Below are 19,446 nucleotides of genomic sequence, written 5' to 3' on the forward strand. Positions count from 1 at the left end.
TTGATACAACGGTAAACACTATAGCTGATATTCACTGAATGCTTCCTGCATGTCAGGCGGTAAAGTAAGTGCTGAATGTAACAAGAAATGTTTTGTTTCTGTATCACAGCAGTCCATGCCAGGGGCCAAGGTCCCTCCCATTTACAGGCGTAGAAACTGCAGCTCTAAGAACAGACCCGCTTTTTAAAACCATTCGGCTACACCAGGTCTTAGTTGGGGCGTGTGGGCCTGGTTTCCTGACCAGGGGTTGAACCCCAGGGCCCCCGCATTGGGAGCCTGAGTTCTTAGCCACGGGGCCACCAGGGAAGTCCCTAGAATTCTTTTCTCTCAAGAGCTCAACATCCAAGCACTTCTAGGGCTGAAGGTTAAAGAGGGAGCTAGAAACTGCCGTCACGATTTTATCCATGAACGAAGCATCTGCTTAAGACTCCCCACTCACGCACTGTCATACGCGTCACTGTGGGGGCCAGTCAGGACAAAAGCGAAGAGGAAACACGACGCACACTAATCACAAACAGAAATTGCAAATGATGGCGGAGTTCACAGAGCCGTGTAAAGATCACACACATGGTTATTGTTGGATGAGGACCCGAGGGAGTTAGGACAGCTCACCAAAGGAGAAGGAAAGGCAGATGATGGCACACTGAGTCTTCAAAGCAGAACTCTAGTTGAATATCAAAGGATTACCACGGACCCTGGGGCAGACGGATGAAGACCTCAGTTTTGCAAAAATGACCCCTCCACGGTCAGGCTGCGGGAGTCAAATGACACTTCAAACAACCAAGGCTTTATGTGTCGTGTAAATGCGTTTGTTGTTTTAAAGATCTTGAAATAAGGATTCACGGGTCAGCTGCTTGGGGCTTGAAGGAAGATGTTAGATTTGAAACCTTCACCGAATGATCGGATTTCATGCTTTCCATCTCGTATTAACAGGGCAGGATGTCCACTCCAAGAGAGTCTAGCAAAAGTGAAAGACGGGAATAGGTTTGGGGGGCAGGAGGGAAGAATCCTCAACTGTCAGCTGAATACGACGTGTCTGAGCATTTGGTGACAGAAATGCTGGGTTCAGACGTTATGTGGGCAAAAGGTGGCTTACCCCACACTCTCTCTTGAAAGCATCCTCTGAAGTCAGCAGTCACTGTTAGTCACTGTGGGGGCCAGACTGCACCAGCGACTCTCAGAACTCCCCCCGCCCATTCTCTTATTTTTGGCTGCTGGGTCTCCATCGCTGTGCGGGCTTTTCTGCAGTGGTGCTGAGCGGGGGCGACTCCCTACTTGCAGCACCCGAGGTTCCCTTGTTGCAGAGCCTGGGCTCCAGAGCACGGGCTCAGCAGCTGCGGGGCACGGGCTTCGTCGTCCCGAGGCACGCGGGATATTCCTGGACCGCGGATCCGACTCGTGCCTCCTGCACTAGCAGGCGGGTTCCTCACCCCTGTGCCGCCAGGGACGCCTCCCTGCCCCTTTGCATGCCTCTCCTGTCAGTCACGAGCTTACAGAAGTCTGGAACACGCAAAGATTGCCCACTGCAGAACCAGTCTTCGCCCCGATATGAACAAATACTGCCACTCAGAGACAGATGTTCTATTCTGTCTCAATTCACTAGTTACACGCATTTTTAACACGTGCTCACCTCCCATATGATTAATCTCTCAATGCTTCCCTTTCCCTGCCTCCGTCCCTCACCTTCACTGCAGTGTAACGAGTCTTTGCAGCCTGGTGTAGCTTATCAGACTTCGTTCATGCTCAGACAAATACATGCAAGCATCCCAGATACAAGCACTAGGAGGCTGTATTTGTCCTTGTTGGTTTTTACAAAAATAGATATCAGATATTAGATATCATTTTTGATTGCTTTTATGTATCATTGTTATGGATTGAATGTTTGTGTCCCCCACAGTTCATACGCTGAAATCCTAACTTCCACTGTGACGGTATTAGGAGGTGGAGCTTTTGGGAGGGGATTAGGTTATGAGGATGGAGCCCTCATCAACGGGATTAGTGTCCTTATATAAGAGGTCCCGCCTCCACCATGTGAGGATACAGTGAAGGGATGACTGACTGTGAGCCAGGACCTTGTCCCTCCCCAGCAAGGAATCCGCTGGCACCTTCAGCTTGGACTTCTCAGCCTCTAGAACTATGAGAAATAAACGGCTATTGTTTAAGCCTCCAGGTCTCTGGTATCTTCGTTCAGTTTAGTTCAGTCGCTCAGTCGTGTCCGACTCTTTGTGACCCCATGAATCGCAGCACGCCAGGCCTCCCTGTCCATCACCAACACCCAGAGTTCACTCAGACTCATGTCCATCAAGTTGGTGATGCCATCCAGCCATCTCATCCTCTGTCGTCCCCTTCTCCTCCTGCCCCCAATCCCTCTCAGCATCAAAGTCTTTTCCAATGAGTCAACTCTTCGCATGAGGAGGCCAAAGTACTGGAGTTTCAGCTTTAGCATCATTCCTTCCAAAGAAATCCCAGGGTTGATCTTCTTCAGAACGGACTGGTTGGATCTCCTTGCAGTCCAAGGGACTCTCAAGAGTCTTCTCCAACACCACAGTTCAAAAGCATCAATTCTTCGGTGCTCAGCCTTCTTTACAGTCCAACTCTCACATCCATACATGACCACTGGAAAAACCATAGCCTTGACTAGACAGACCTTAGTCGGCAAAGTAATGTCTAGGTGGGTCATAATTTTCCTTCCAAGGAGTAAGCGTCTTTCAATTTCATGGCTGCAGTCACCATCTGCAGTGATTTTGGAGCCCCCAAAATAAAGTCTGACACTGTTTCCACTGTTTCCCCATCTATTTCCCATGAAGTGATGGGACCAGATGCCATGATCTTCGTTCTGAATGTTGAGCTTTAAGCCAACTTTTTCACTCTCCTCTTTCACTTTCATGAAGGGGCTTTTTAGTTCCTCTTCACTTTCTGCCATAAGGGTGGTGTCATCTGCATATCTCAGGTTACTGATATTTCTCCTGGCAATCTTGATTCCAGCTTGTGTTTCTTCCAGTCCAGCGTTTCTCATGATGTACTCTGCATAGAAGTTAAATAAGCAGGGTGACAATATACAGCCTTGACGCACTCCTTTTCCTATTTGGAACCAGTCTGTTGTTCCATGTCCAGTTCTAACTGTTGCTTCCTGACCTGCATACAGGTTTCTCAAGAGGCAGGTCAGGTGGTCTGGTATTCCCATCTGTTTCAGAATTTTCCACAGTTTATTGTGATCCACACAGTCAAAGGCTTTGGCATAGTCAATAAAGCAGAAATAGATGTTTTTCTGGAACTCTCTTGCTTTTTCCATGATCCAGCGGGTGCTGGCCATTTGACCTCTGGTTCCTCCGCCTTTTCTAAAACCAGCTTGACCCTCCGGGAGCTCACGGCTCACGTGTTGCTGAAGCCTCCCAAATGCACTGAGACACCCTCAGTTCTCCCCTTCCTCAATCGATGCACCCCAAATCCATCTTATCTTTTAAAAATAGCTGTAAAACGTTTCTTAATGTGAATATACCAAAGGAGATTTATGTCACTGGCTGATCAATGAACATTCTGATAGTTTCCAAATAACTTTTTTCCCCATGTTCGTTACAAACAATGCTGGGGAAACTTCTATGATCAAAAGTCCTACGCTAGTGTTTTATTTCTATAGAACAGAGTTACAGATGTAGAATCGCTGCACCCAAGTTAATGTGCATTTAATTAAAAAAAATAGACGCTGCCAGATTAATTCCCGAAACGAGGCTCCAGAGATTCACATTTCCGACAGCAATATGATAAGCGTCTCTCACCCCCAAGGGGGGCAGGGAAGAGAGGCAGCAGGAATGCTGATCACGCACACAGTCTTAAACACCTTTAAACGCTCAGAGAAAGAAGCTTACCAGCGAAAATCGCACGGCACTCTCCTGATGCTCTCAGCTATCAGGACATGAGCGCTGAACCTTGGAGATGGCAGGCGGGAGCAGGCTGAATTCAGCCCGCACGGAACACTGCTGAACAGTGGCAAGTGCTACTGTGGGGCACTGAGAAGAGCTAGCCAGAAAGCGATATGAGACAGGGGCTCAGAGGAAAAGGATGGGAGAAGAGCCAAATCAGGAAGACTTTACAGGGACTTCTCCGGTGGCCCAGCGGTAAAGAATCCACCTTGCAACGCACAGGCCACGGGTTCGATCCCTGGTTGGGGAGCTAAGATCCCACATAGTGCGGAGCCACTGAGCCCACGTGCCACGACCGCTGAGCCTGTCTCCTGCAACCACAGAACCCGAGCGCCCCAACTAGAGGGTCCGGGGGCTGCATGGAAAGATCTCACACGATGCAACGAAGTTCCCTTGTGCCACAGTTAAGATCCAACACAGCCAAGGAAGTGAATGAAGTCTTTAAAAAAGAAGGCGTATTCTCCAGAGTGGGAGATGCAAATGATCAGTGCGCACAGCAGAGGATGTTCAGTATCCTCAGTCGTCGCAGAAAGGCAATCAAAACCGCCACGTGTTACCACCTCACACCCACCAAGATAACCATAATCAAAAAGCGTTACGCTCAGTGAAAGGACCCAGATACAAAATACCACCTGTGGTACCACTCTCTGTATATAAACTGCCCGGGACAGGCAAGTCCAGAGGCAGGAAGCACGTTCGCGGTTGCCACGGTGGGGGAGGGGAACTAGAGATTAAGTGCTCAGGGGATCTGTTTGATGAAATTTCTTTGATGACGTGTGGAATCAGACAGCGGAAATGGCTGTACTACCTTGTGAATTTAATAAAGAAGACCACGTGGCGTAATACACTTGACAAGGGTGAATTACATGGCATCTGAGTTACAGCTCAGTTTTGAAAATGAAGACCCTGTACTAACAAACACCAGCGCAGCTCCGGGGCGGGGCGGGAACGCTGAGGATGAGCAGAGGATTCACAGTCAGGGCAGGTGACTTTCGAGCCAACGAGAAGAAACTGATGGGATGCGTCTATCACACGGAAACTCTCCAGAATTTCTGACGAGGAAAAGCGCTAAGAGGCGGAGAAGTATGAGATTCCACAGAGGATGTGCCTGCTGCAAGGAGGGGCACGGAGGTGGGCCCTGGCGGCCCGTTTCCAGAACCTTCTGTACCCGCTTGAAGCAGCGGGCTGATGCCGCGGGGTCTGTGTGGGTGGCGTGTCCAGCGGGGCTGCAGGGGGCAGCGCTGAGGGTCAGGAGACTGCCTACCGAGGGAGGCGCATCCAGAGTGAGAGCGGAAGGGCAGAGGGCGGCGCCCAGGAAAGGCACTAGAGCCCGGGGAAACGCGCTGCTCTCTGCGGTTCAGCTGCGTCCTCGGGAGTCCGCGCCGGCGGCCAGGAGGCCGGTGCAGGGGCCGGCCCGCGCATCCTCTTCGCCCAGAGCGGTCCCCGACCGCCCTGAGCCCCCGCAACTAGCGTGCGCTCGTGCCCTCCTGCTGGCCCGTGAGGTTTAAGCGGACGCCTGCTTGGGGCATGGGCTTCCGGCGAGGACCCTCGTTTCGTGCCCAGTAAAGGGAGAAAAAACAGCGGGGCACCGTGGCCTTTCCTGCTTTGGGGTCCCACCGCCCGAGGACGGGACGCGTGGGTAGGGGCCAGCTTGGAGCCGCAGCGCGTATTTAGCACACGCACGGGTACCTGACAATGCTGGCGAGCCGCCGCGCCGCACTTGGAAGGGCTGACCCCCAGACTCCTTTTCATACCTAAAAGTGCCCTTCACCGAGGGCTGCATTACTTGCAGAGGATCCATCAGGGTCTAGGACTTGCTCTTCAGCTGCTTCTCTTGCTCCTCCACTGCCGCTGGTCTGAGGTGTCACTGTTCACTAACCTATCAGTCCTCTGCAAGCGTTCTGTGTATCTCAGAGCCTGGGCTAAACTCTAGGGTTATTGCAACGACAAACGAAATGTTCTGTTCTCGGGAACTTTTATCCAAGTAGGGGAAACACATTTAAAAAGCCAGCCAATTGGGGGAAGACCGTGAGTGCGCTGCGCACAGACCTATTTGCTCCCTTCCCAACCAGTGACGCTGGTCCCAGGTTTGTCCCTCTACCAGGTGGCTGAGTTTTGGCCTTGGCTCTCCCAGCACACTTTGCCCAGGCATCCTGACTGGCTTCTCTTCTCACTTGTTATGGCACAGCATTGGCAGGCGGACCATTTATGCAAGCCAGGACTTTCAGTCCAAAAATTATTCCACTTACTTCTTAAAAAAAAAATAAAAATTAGGCAATTTTTCTTTCTAGGAAAAAATTGACTACAAACAAAAATGAAAGACAGTTTTTTTTTAGAAACTTCTTATACAGGTGAAACAGAGATGGTCTTCTGTTTCTGAAAAATGACGTTTTCTGACACAAATCATGCCTTAGTCTCTGCCATTCGTTAGCATCGAGAACAGCTTTCTTAAAAGGGTGAACTATTGTGATACAATTATTGAAAGAAATCAAAGAAGGAGGAAAATGAGGTACTTTCATTTCCCTAAAATCTGGTGAGGTTTTAGGTACACGCACAGGTGGAAAGTTTGGTCAGGCGATACAGCAGGGGAGAGGCCAGTGATAAAGGACACTCCGGCTGTGTTTTTTCCCTGTCGTGTTTATTTCTTCACTTATCCTGTGCCAGTCACTCTATACAGCTCATGTTATTATTATTTCCACTTTTTGGGAGAGTCTCTGAAAGTGCACATTTCTCGCCAAGGTTACATAGCTACAGAGGGACAGAGCCGGGCTTCCCAGGAGGCACTAGCGATAAAGGATGTGTCTGCAAATACAGGAGACGCAAGAGACGCAGGTTCGATCCCTGGGTCGGGAAGATCCCTTGGAGGAGGGCACAGCAACCCACTCCAGTATCCTTGCCTGGAGAATGCCACGTACAGAGGAGCCTGGCGGGCCATGGTCCATGGGGCCACAGAGAGTCAGACCGGACGGAAGCGACTTAGCGCGCACGCGTGACAGAGTCAGCGCGTGGTATGTGAGCCTCCGAGTCTTCAGAGCACTCGTGTTAGTTTCTTGTTGCTGCTGTAACAAACTACCCCCATTTTTGTGCCTTAAAACAACACAAGTGTCTTATATCACAACCACCAGCGCCATGACAGCTGACAGTTGCCATGGCAACAGCTGAAAGCCTGTCTACAAGGACTGAAAAGGGGTGCTCTCCCAGCCCTGGGCGTATTATACCCCCGTGCTCGGGTAAGTCATGAATACTCCTCCGTCTCTTCACTCAGCCCCCTCCCTTTTGCCTTGACCTTCCACATATACATTGTGTCCCAGGCCAAGTCAGGGTGAGAAGTTGATTTTCGAACTGAGTCCCCGCTTTTCCATTCTCTGGCCATTGAGTAAAGCTTGTGCTGATTTAGGCTCAGCATCAGTTTCTTTTCTGATTGTGTGAATCTGAATGAAAAAAGAAGCTTCTTCCCCACCGAGGAAGAGGGCTTCAGTCTGGCTAGGACCTAAGTGGACATACTGCTGTTCAGTTGCTAAGTCGTGTCTGACTTTTTGTAACCCCAAGAACCGCAGGCTCCTCTGTCCTTCACCGTCTTCCAGAGTTTGCTCCAATTCATGTCCATCGAGTTGGTGATGTCATCCAACCATCTCATCCTCTGTCGTCCCCTTCTCCTCGCGCCTTCAATCTTTCCCAGTATCGGGGTCTTTTCAAATGAGTCAGTTCTTCACATCAGGTGGCCAAAGTATTGGAGTTTCAGCTTCAGCATCAGTCCTTCCAATGAATATTCAGGACTGATTTCCTTTAGGATGGACTGGTTGGATCTCCTTGCAGTCCAAGGGACTCTCAAGAGTCTTCTCCAACACCACAGTTCAAAAGCAGCAATTCTTCAGCACTCAGCCTTCTTTATGGTTCAACTCTCACATCCGTACGTGACTACTAGAAAAACCATAGTCTTGACTAGATGGACCTTTGTCCACAAAATGACTATACATCTCTTTGCCTACAACCGATTTGGTAATAACCCTCTTAAAAGGACCCTGTGGTTATATTGGGTCTACCTGAATAATCCAGGCTCAGCTCCCCACCTCAAGATCCTTAATTTAATCACATCACAAAACCTGCTTTTGACATGGAAAGTGACATATTCCCAGGCCCTGGGGATTCGAATGAGGCCTTCTGGCCTCCTGTTCTGGCATGACAGTTTTGTAGTCGGGGGTGGTTCATTCCTATCTCTGCACAGGGGTGTAGCATCGTGTGAGTCTGCTCTAACCGATGCAACCACTCTACTGACGGACATGTAGCTCTTTGGGAAGTACTTCCCCAGAGCTACTCTGGAATTCAAATTAACATGTATCAGAAAAAGAAAGGGAAGAACTGAAGAAACGAATTTAAACCACCACGTTTTGACAGAGCAAACGCATTAGCCTCTGACCCAAAGGTGCAAGAAACGGGGCTGTGCACAGCAGTAGGTCACGTGGCACGTGGCTCTGGCACCATTACCAGCTTCCCCGAAACAAGACTTTCAAACAGCATCTGAAATTGGCGAATGAAGCTAGAGATATAATATGGAAATAAACATCAGACATTTTTATTTTCTGAGACGCTGCTATTGAAGATGAAGTATAGTGCCATGCTTTGGAGAGAAACCCTCACCTGCATGAGTTGTACCACGTGATGCTGGTTTGATATTAAGATCCCTAGTCTCTTACCCTCACCAAGAAAAAATACTATGCGAGATGAATTTATTTCTACAAGGAAACAGAATGTGATTTCATGGATCGATTGTAAAGAAGGGCTGTGCCTGATTGATCTCTCCCACAGTGTGTCCGGAAGACAAAAAATTAAACACTGAAAAAGTATAAGGGATGCAGGGGAAAAAAAGTTTCGAGGTTATATTTTAGATTTGCAAGAGCTATCTAGATGGAGCTAGTACAGTAACTTCATACCCGAATGATGGCCTTTATCAACATTAAATCCAAAACAGAAAAATAAACTCTCCTCGCATGTTGACCACATGTCAGACGCTCTTCCGTACTGCAGGTGCATCAGCTCACTCAAGCTTCCCAACAATCTTCAAAGCTTTGTCCTGCCGTTATTACGATTCCCATTTTTCAGATGTGAGACCAGAGAGGCTCAGCAACTCGCCTAAGGCCACACAGCACAGTCACGCCGTGAGTTTAGGACCCTGCTCCCTAGGCTGTGTGCTCAGGCACTGCTTCTCAATAGGTCTTCATGGGAGGTGTTCCCGCATGGCAGCGACGTCTTTAACAGGAGAACAAAGGAAAGGAAAAGCATGGATAAGAAGGAGGGAAACAGTCACCCAGGGGCCCACGTGTCTATTTTTCTAGTCACTTTTCTCTGTTGTTCAGTCTTAGTCATGCCCAGCTCTGTGTGACCCCGTGGACTGTAGCCCACCAGGCTCTCTGTCCACGGGATTTTTCAGGGAAGAACACTGGGGCGGGATGCCGTGCCCTCCTCCAGGGGATCTTCCCCACCCAGGGACCGAAGCCGTGTCTCCTGCATTGGCAGGCGGATTCTTTACTGCTGAGCCACCAGGGAAGCCTGGTTTTCTCTCTGTGCACACACACACGCGTACACCAAACAAACACAAACGTGCACCAGAAGACGTGGCCGGAGAACTTTGTCGAAAGGATAGAAAAAACCACCCAGGATCCCACTTTTGTAGCCCTTTAAAAACTGCACTGAAAGTGATAATAACCTGGAGGAAACAGCTCAAGGATGATAAGCTGCCTTCCCCATTCAAAGGGATAATCACTCCAAAGTGAGATGCAGAGGGCACATGGTCAGTGGACGCAGGCAGAGGTTTTGGCTTCAGAGGATTAACTTAAACTTGCTACAGATTCTTCAGCGGGTGCCGATGCAAGGCTGCGTCGTACAAAAGCTGGTACAACCAACCACGGGTCACTCAAAGGAGATTTTTTTTCTTCCTGGGTATGTAGGTATCCACAGCAACACACTGTCCCAGATTGTTACCCTATATTTCTTGTTTTCTTTTTTACAGGAAGACCTGCTGATTTTACATATATAACATGAAATATATACATGCATTACATATATATAGATAATATATATATTTAATTGCTGGGAGCGGAGAGGAAAGCATGGAAGGGGAGAGAAAAGAGGAGAGGGAAAGAACAAGAGAGGGGACTGTCTCGATTTCTAACATTTTGTTCCCATGTTCTGCTTCTGACACTCTCCTCACCCTTGCGCCCCATATTAAAAATAGGGGCAAAAAATAGGGGCATAACCTCAACAACAACAGTGATTGAATGACGCCAAAGAAAACCACTTCTGAAGGGCAGATTAGATCGTCAGGGCCTCTGGATCAGTCGAGAACGTCGACAGCTTGCAAATTATAAAAACGATACGATTCTCCTCCCCAAGTGTGTGCATCTCAGCCGCCAGCTTTACACCGCCCTCACCAAAGCTGCTGCCACCAGTTCAGTCCATTCCACCCACATCAGAGCAGAAATCTGACTCACAGGTTGAAAGGCAGGAAGAGACTTGTGACTTTTATCTCATCCTGTGGTTGCCAATCCTGCCTGTGCCTCAAACCCTCTAGAGAACGTTCAGCAGTTCAGACCCCCAGGGCTCAACTGGAGAGTATTCTGGAAAGACGGGACCTGAGCATCTATACTCTAATAAGCAACCGAGGTAAGATCCTGGGACATCATATAATAAGAAATATATGTTTGGTCTTCATCCCTGTTCCTGGCACAGAACTCCTAAAACTTACCTTTAAGAGTCAAGAAGATGACCTTTGTTATTGATAACAAGCCAGCCCGTTTTAACCACATCTGAGTTTATGTTAATGAGGTGACTTTGGAAAAGCCCCTCTAAGGATGGGGGCCCCGGTTGCCAGAGAAACAAGACATGTGATCAGAGGGCTAGGATTTCAGCTTCACCACCCCGGCCAATCTTCCAGGAGGGGAGAGTGGCTGAAAATTGAGTTCTACCATCAATAGCCATCGATCTCATCAAGCACGCCTATGTAATGAAACCTTCACAGACATCTCTGAAGAACGGGGTGCAGATTGTTTCTGGGTTGATAAGCACATGGAGGTTCTGGACGGGTGGCTTGTCCAGAGAAAGCACGGACGCTCCCCACCCCAGGGTCCCTCCCCCGACCCTCCCATCACCTCCTCCATCGGCCGCTTAGAATGAACTGGTGACTTGGTAAGGGGCTTCCCTGGTGCTGAGCGTAAAGAATCTGCCTGCCGAGGCAGAAGACGTGGGTGCAGTCCCCGGGTCAGGAGGATCCCCTGGAGAAGAGAGCGGCAACCAGCCCAGTGCTCTTGCCTGGGAAGTGCCATGGAGCGGGGTCTGGGGGCTACAGTCCAGGGGGTCGCAGAAGGACTGGACACGACTGAGCGACTGAGCAGGAGCAATCCAGCAGGCACACGGCTCTCCTGCACCCTGTGAGCCGCTCTGGCAAATGACTGAACCCGAGGGGGAAGTCGTGGGAATCTCTGGTGTGTAGCCGAGCAGGACAGAAATTGTGGGTAAGCCGGGGACTCCCCACTTGCCATCGGCGACTTCAGTGGGAGGTAGTCTTGTGATACTGAGCCCATAACTGGTGGGAGCCAAAGCTAACTCTTGGTAAACGGTGTCAGAACTGAACTGAACTGTGGAACACCCAGCTGGTGTCACAGAACCCCTTGGTATGGAAAGCCCACATAACTGCTGTCAGATGTGGGGTGAGCAGCAGAGCTTAGCAGGGGAAACAGAGAGCAGTGTCTTCACTTACATTAGGAAATTCTAAAGCTTCTGGAACCAGTGCTGTGATTCATCTCCTCACTGTTCAGGGAAGGGCACTGAAGCCCAGAAACTCACATGCAAATCACAGCAACCATAACCATCACACTGTCATGGCAGCTAATACGTACAGAGCACCTACTATGCGCCACTGAAATGTGTGCTCTTATTACATCTGATACTTATGTTTAGGCACTGTTATTATCCCACTTCACTGATCAGGAGGCTGAGGTTCAGAGAGGTTAAGTAACTGGCTCAAGGTCACACAGCTGGCAGATGGCAAAACCAGCAGTCTGAATCCAGCGCTCTTACCCTCAACCACTGGGACACCCTGCCTCTTACACAATTTCCTGATATTTTTCACACAGTAGAACTCAGTCAACTTTGACTTTTGGAATTTATGGCCTTGCTGTTGCTTAGTTGCCAAGTCGCGTCCGACTCTTTGTGGCCCCGTGGACTGCAGCCTGCCAGCCGCCTGTCTATGGGATTTCCTAGGCAAGAATATTGGGGTGGAGTGCCATTTCCTTCTCCAGGGATCTTCCTGACCCAGGGATCAAACCTGCACCTCCGGCCTCTCCTGCACTGGCAGATTCTTCACCACTGAGTCACCGGGAAGCCCTCACAGCCTTATGCTCAGAATAAAATCAGAGAGAGAAGCCCGCTGCCCAGTTTCAACACCGCCCTCTGCCGCCTTCTGTTTCACTTGTTTCTTTGGAATTCCTAAGTGCTGGGTAATAAGTAAAATGCTTGATCTCCTTGAGTTCTCTCATCAATTCCATGGGATAGGTATCATTATCCCCACTTTACAGATGAGAAAACTGAGGCTTAGAAAGCCACGTGACTTGCGCCAGGTCCCACAGCCAGTAAGTTGCAGGGCAGGGGTTTTAACTTTGGTCTGTTGGACTCCAAAGAACCCAGCCTCCCAGTGTTTCTGTTCTGTTGCTTTTCCCTTATTGCTGTAAATCCTCAGACTCTTCCAGACGTCACACACAGCCCAGAGAGACGAGTGCTGTTAAGTGTCGAATTGCTGAGATGCTGGAGCCCCAACCCCCAGCTCCTACGACCTCATCTGGAAATAGGGTCTCTGCCGAGGACCAAGCCAAGATGAGGCTGGGGCTGTGCCCAGCCCCACGTGCCCGTGTGGGTACAGAAGGGAGAGGCTTGGACCCAGAGACAGATGCTCATAGAAGGAAGATGCTGGGAAAACCAAGGAGGAGAGCTGTGTCGAAGCCAGAGTCTGAGGCCCCCGGGAGTCAAAGCAGAGGCAGGGGACAGTCCTTTTTTTCTTTTTTTTAAGACTTTTTTTTGTTAGATGTGTACCAATTTTTTAAGTCTTTATTGAATTTGTTACAATATTATTTCTGGTTTTTGTTTTGGTTTTTTGGTCGTGAGGCATGGGGGGCACTTCACTCCCTGACCAGGGATTGAACCTGCCATGCCTTCGTTGGAAGGCGAAGTCCTAATTGCCGGACCACCCGGGAGGTCCCCGGGGAACAGATCTTTTCACACACGGATCTCTCAGAGGATCCCGACCTTGCCCACGCCCTGAATTCCACTTCCAGCCCCAGCACAGTGGGACAGTACGTTCCTGTGGCTTGAGCTGGCCACTCTGTGGCGCTGTGTTTGCAGCCCCAGGAACAACACACGTGCCTTCCACGCGGCTTCAGCCCCGGCATCTGTTTCCCCGTCAGCAGGGCCAGCAGCCCTTCCCCATCCTCATCCCCATGCTCAGGACGAGCAGCCCGCCGGGACACTCACCTTCATCGTAGAGTTGAACGGTGCGGCCGGATATGATGGCCGGCAGGCCGTTTTGACCACACGCATCCCCAGATGTGACCTGGAACAGAATGTGTGGGACTATTAGCCAAGTCTTGGATGAGAAAAGTCAGAAAAACTCGGGAAAGAAACTCAAGGCCGCAAGGGCGCCTCACAAATTAAAGTCTCCACTTCTAGAAACCACCCTGCTTTCTATGACGCCTCAGAGAAACTAATACCCTGATCTAAAGGACTGGATTCCCAGGTTGACAAGAGCTTTGCAGGGTCTATGCCTGCTCTCAGCAAGCCCCGTGAGCCTGGGCAGGACAGACCCCTCCGTACAGATGGGACTCCTGGGCAAAGGGGGGCGCTGGTGTGACCAGTGAGGGGACAAGAGCATGACGGGCTGGGAGGTTAACCACACCCCAGGGTCCCGCACACAAGCACAGCCTCCAGGCCACACTCTCCTCAGATTCAGGAAGCCGCCCGTTGCTGTTTTTCTGCTCCACACCCACCCCCTTCATGGAGCTGTTGCAACCCCTTTCCAATTTTAGGTCACTGCTGGATTATTTTTTTTTCTTCTGTTATTTATTGCTGACATTTAAAAAGGTTACACATATATACACATATAGGTATACTCACATGGAAAGAAAATAGGATTGCAAAGAGAATATTTGCTACCCAATGTCATTTTCGTAACAAATGATCCCACTCATAATTGGCATTAACTGAATATTGATTATATGCTAAGTACTTTGCATATCTTATTTTGTTAATATTATTAGTAGTGTAATATATGTTAATAAGTGCAGAGAGGAAAAAAAGCTAAAAGACTACACATCTTTCGGAAGACTTGACTTTATATTTTGGTAGCAGTTTTGTTTAAAAGAAGCTTGTGTTTGGAAGTTTCCTGGACACCGGAGTTGTGACAACCAAGAAACGTCTCCAGACACTGCCAGTGGCGAGGCAGAACCATCCCCAGTTGAGAACCACCGGTCCAGACCCATCTGCACCTGTGCACCGATGGATGGGAATCAGTCACCATGGAGACTCAGGTTCCATGGGCCCCCTTCCCTGCGATTTCTGGTTCCCTGGGCCTTGAGTGGGGCCCCTAAGAGCCTGCACTTTTAACAGCTCCTCGATGGGTTCTGGAGGTTTGCGTCCCACTGAGCAACCCCCGGCAGCAGCAACCGCCGCACCGCTCACCCCGACGAGCCTCGGGCAGCCTCCTCCCTCTGCCTTCACCCCGACCCTCCCGACCAATAGCTAATGACGCAGAGACCGTAACGACACCACCTTGTGAGTGTCTGCTTCCGGGTCATTCTCTTGGTCTTCAACTCTTCGGGGAACACTCATTTGGTTACCCATTGTTCCTGCAACAGAGAAAAAGAGAGACTCAGCAAATTAAAACCCAAGAGAAACAGAAGTCTCACGTCTGCGTACAAAACTAAGATGCGGAGGCCTGCCCAGTCACTGTGGGTGTGTTACCACGAGCCCGGGGAGACCAATTGTTCAGGTCTGTTTTGAGGAATGAGGGAAGATTTGTGGCTCATGAATTCAACAGAATTAAAGTTAAATGCAGGAGCTTCCCTGGTGGCCCAGCGGTTAGAGCTCCACACTTGAGCTGCAGGGAGCACAGGTTCCATCCCTGGTGGGGGAACTAAGATCCCACAAGCTGTGTCGTGTGGCCAAAACAAGTGTAATAGAGTTTGGTGGTTTAGCCGCTAAGTCGTGTCCGACTCTTGTGACCTCACAGACTGTAGCCCGCCAGGCTCCTCTGTGCACGGGATTCTCCAGACAGGAATACTGGAGTGGGTTGCCATTTCCTTCTCCAGAATAGTTTGGAACCTAAACAAGAGTGGGTGTATGCATATGTGTAACTGATTCACTGCTGTACCGCAGGAGGCCACACAGCATGGTGAACCAGCTATACGCCCATAAATGCTCTCAAGTTGTATTTGTCTTTGGCTGTGCTGGGTCTCCATTGCCGCGCGGGTCTTTTTCTCTAGCTGTGGCTTCTCCCTGCAGAGACCTCTCGTTGGCAAAGCGTGGGCTTTGGGGCATGCAGGCTTCGGCAGCTGTGGCTCGTGGACTGGGTACTTTCAGCTCCCTGTCTCTGGGCCCAGGCTCAGTAATTGTGGCACACAGACTCAGTTGCTCTGGAGCGTGTGGGATCTTCCTGGACCAGCGATGGAACTTGTGTTTCCTGCATGAGCAGGCGGGTTCTTTACCACTGAGCCGCTAGGGAAGATCCCTAAAATTTCTTTAAAACGCAGTCCCAGTTTTCAACTGTGTTTCATTTCCGGGGGATTATTATCATCATGAAAACCATATTCCACGTAGATACCATTTTCTTCCTTCTTAGCCAGTCACAGCTATTAGATCAAGGAGATTTTAGAATGGGGACAGTTAAAATGATACTTCTAATTTTTAATATTCTCTGATCCTCAAACTAAATTAAGTCCTCTGTTAAAACCTCTTGTAGCACAGGCATTTTTCCATAGCACTTAGCACTACATGTTACATATGTATCTATCATATATAATAGATATCTATACTTATATATACCTATTTGGCTATATTTTCATTCATTTAGTGGTTCACCAAATATACGCTGAGCACCAGCTTTGCACCATATGCTGAAGCAGACACCAGGGTTGCAGCTGTGAGTTAAACAGATGAGCCCCTTTGACTTCATGGAGTTGAAATATGTTGAGTGGACAGTCAGTAACAGACAGTAAATCCACACATCAGGCCACATCTGATAGCTCAAGGCAGCATGTGCAGTGGTGGTGAGCACAGGGCAGGAACAGGACAAGCTGGGCTTGAACGCTCTCCCTGCCCCTCGCTGCTGTGTGTCCTTGGATGAGTTAATTAGCTTCTCTGTGCCTCACAGGGCTGCTACAAGTATACAACGAGTTAATGCTTGTAAGGTGGTTAGAACAATGCATGGCTCTTTATAAGCAATATAGAAGTGTTTGCTAACCCAAACACATACAGTTCAATGCTATGAACAAGAAGGTAATAGGTAACATATCTATTATTATATATGAACATTAATGGGGGCACAGAAGAGGCCAGGAAGCGGCAACACTGGGTAGGATGGTTCTGGAATGAAGCACAGCTGATCCAGACTTAACCTGGAGGGCAATACAGAACATTTAGCTTCCATCTCCCTTCCCCATTAGCTGTAAGCACCGTGAGGGCAGGGACTGTTTCTCTTGACCCACAATTATAGCTCAGCACTGCGTCTGCACTGATCAGGTGTCAAATTATAACATATTAGTTGGGCGGAGGGAATAATTATTAATAACAATCCCTCACCCCTGCAGCACTGAACTAGGCACTAACCCACGTTATCCCTAGACCCTTCAAGAGCCTCGTGACAACACTAATGACGATAGTTCACAACTGTTCACACGTCCTCAGCCCCAAGTGCTGCTTTCCCAGAGCGTGTCCTGTGCCATCTCACGTGGCCCTGCATGCCCGCGTGAAACAGGTGTTCCCGCCATGTCCCTCTAGCGGAGACAAAGCTGAGTCACAAGGAGGAAAAACCATCTTCCAAAGGTCGGCTGGTTAGCGGCCGCAGAGGGAGACTCCCACACAGGCTGCCTCTGCTCCAGCCTCTGGGATGTTCCCCGCAGAACTCCCTTCCCCTGGAAAGGAGGGAATTGAGTCTCCCGAACGCGCCCAGGACACACATCCAGAGAAGGGCCACATGAAGTCTTAGCCCAGAGGACGTCTGCTTCCGGAGGTGCGGCTCCTTCAGTCCCTCTAGGCTGCCTGACTAGTGAAAAGCTGCCTTTTCACGCACACAGTGATTCCAAGGTAGCCCTTTTCCAAAGACCTGGCTGCCGACTCATCAGCCTGCTGGCTTTTGGAATAACAGCCAAGGATTTTAATTCCTGGCCAAACGCAGCCAATGCATCTCCAAGGATATCCATGGGGGGAGACTTGGGTAATCAGAAATTTGGGAGGCCACAAAAGGGCTTTCTTGGGGGAACTTGGTAGATATCAGAATTGGGATTTTATGTATTAACAACAGGTCATTACAACAGGTAATAAAGCTGGGCAGTGCTAAAACATACAGGACCCCAGTTATGTTGCTATATTTTCTATTTATAAAATCCAAGATATCCGTGCTCCCAGTAGGCCATTGCTTCATCTATAAATGGGACACTATGAAGATAATATCTGTGGGGCCCTAAACGGGAAACCTTAAAGATGGGTTAGCTTTGCGGTGGGAAACTAAGTTTGCGCCTGGCGGAAGAGATAGGGGCGTGGTCTATGTTACAGTTTTTGATTGGCTCTCTTGATTTCCGTGCAGTGGACAGCTCGTTGATCACCATAGACTCCTGTGTAATGAAGGCACATGACAATTTGACCTTTAACGTGATTGGTGCAACTATGGCACATGATGATTTGACCTTTAACGTGATTGGTGCAACTATGGCACATGCTGATTTGACCTTTAACATGATTGGTGCAACTATAGAAAGTCCCTCGCAAACCACCACCCCCCCTCCCCCGCTTGCCTATATAAAACCAAGAGCTTGTGGCAATAAAGGGGAACTGCTTAGACGGAACCTCCGTTGCGTCCGATTGTTTCTTGCTCGCGGTGGGGCTGGGTTGGTGGACAGCAGGCTCACCTCTCCCCGGGATCCCTCAGCTTTGCTGAGGGAAGTTCCACTGCCGCTCTCTTTCTGCGGAGCGCTCCCCGCCTCCCCGCGCCCCCCCCCCCCCCCGCAATATTGAATATTCAAGGCCAGGGTCAGCAAATGACAGCTAGGGAACAAGCCCAGTCCACGGCCTGTGTTAGGCTGGCCTGTGTGCTAATGGATTTTACACTTATAAAGGGTTGGGGGAAAAAAATCAGAAGAATCATAGAGTGTGACACATGAGAATTATATGAAATTCAAATTGTGCTATCCATAAATAAAATTCTTTTGGCAGACAGCCATGCCCATTCGTTTATCTATAGTGTACCTACAGCTGCTTTCATGTGCTGAGGCAGAGTTGGGGAGCATCAACAGAGACCAGATGGCCTGCAAAGCCTAAGATATTTACTGTCTGGCCTTTTCTAGAAAGTTTATAGGTTTTGCTCAACATCAGCCTCAGTAACATATACTCATTTTGCAAATAATGAGATTGAAGCAGCTGAGAGATTAAGTGTTGCCCAAATTAAGACTGACCAGGAACTGAACCCGCTGTGTATAAAAATAATGACAACGCTAACGATCTTAGTAACCAAGGGACAGTAATAGTAGCGGCTTCTCTGGTGGCTCAGTGGTAAAGAACCCACCTGCCCGTGCAGAAGACTCGGATCTGATCCCTGGTCCAGGAAGCTCCCACGTGCCTCGGAGCAGCTAAGCCCGTGCGCCACAGCTGCTGCGGCGTGGGCTTCAGAGCCGGGTGCAGGAACTCCCGGGCCCACGAGCTGCTGCCACTGGAGCCCTCAGCCCGAGCGCCCGTGCGAGGCAACATGGAGAGCCTCCGCAGCGAGAAGCGCCTGCGCCGCGTCTGGAGAGCAGGCCCTCCGGCAACCTGAGAAAAGCTTCACACAGCAAGAGACACCTGGCACAGCTTCAGTAAATAACATTACGTTTGAACGATAGTAATATTAATAAAAATAACGTTGTAGTTTAGTGGCTAAATCACGTGTTAGTCGCTAACTCATGTCTGACTCTTTGTAACCGCATGGGCTGTAGCCCGCCAGGCTCCTCTGTCCATGGGATTCTCCAGGCAAGAACACTGCAGTGGGTAGCCATGCCCTTCTCCAGGGGATCTTCCCGACCCGGAGATCGAACCTGTGTCTTTTGCTTTGGCAGGCAGATCCTTTACTGCTGAGCCACCAGGGATGCCCCGATATAATAATAACAACAAATTTGGCGAGTGCGCATCACCTGCTGGGAAACTGTCCTGAGGGCTCCGCGTGCTATAAATGAATTTACTCCTTACGACAAATCCGCAAGGCAGAGGGATCATCGTTCCAATTTTATAGATGAGAAAA

At 49.5% G+C, this 19,446-nt stretch overlaps 1 protein-coding gene across 7 annotated transcripts in view; it reads right to left on the bottom strand.

Annotated features, from left to right (window-relative positions):
- Window positions 1-19,446, bottom strand: part of BCAS1 (breast carcinoma amplified sequence 1) — a 99,021-nt gene that overhangs the window by 72,605 nt on the left and 6,970 nt on the right. For all 7 annotated transcript variants that reach the window (XM_018058051.1, XM_013968983.2, XM_013968982.2 and 4 more), the window contains exons 2-3: window positions 14,733-14,809; window positions 13,440-13,518 (exon numbers count right to left, since the gene is read on the bottom strand). In XM_018058051.1, coding sequence (XP_017913540.1) covers window positions 13,440-13,518; window positions 14,733-14,804 — 151 coding nt within the window. In that variant the 5' untranslated portion in view covers window positions 14,805-14,809. The remainder of the gene's footprint in view (window positions 1-13,439; window positions 13,519-14,732; window positions 14,810-19,446) is intronic.

The sequence above is a fragment of the Capra hircus genome, chromosome 13 (assembly GCF_001704415.2).
Source record: "Capra hircus breed San Clemente chromosome 13, ASM170441v1, whole genome shotgun sequence".
Lineage (NCBI taxonomy): Eukaryota > Metazoa > Chordata > Mammalia > Artiodactyla > Bovidae > Capra > Capra hircus.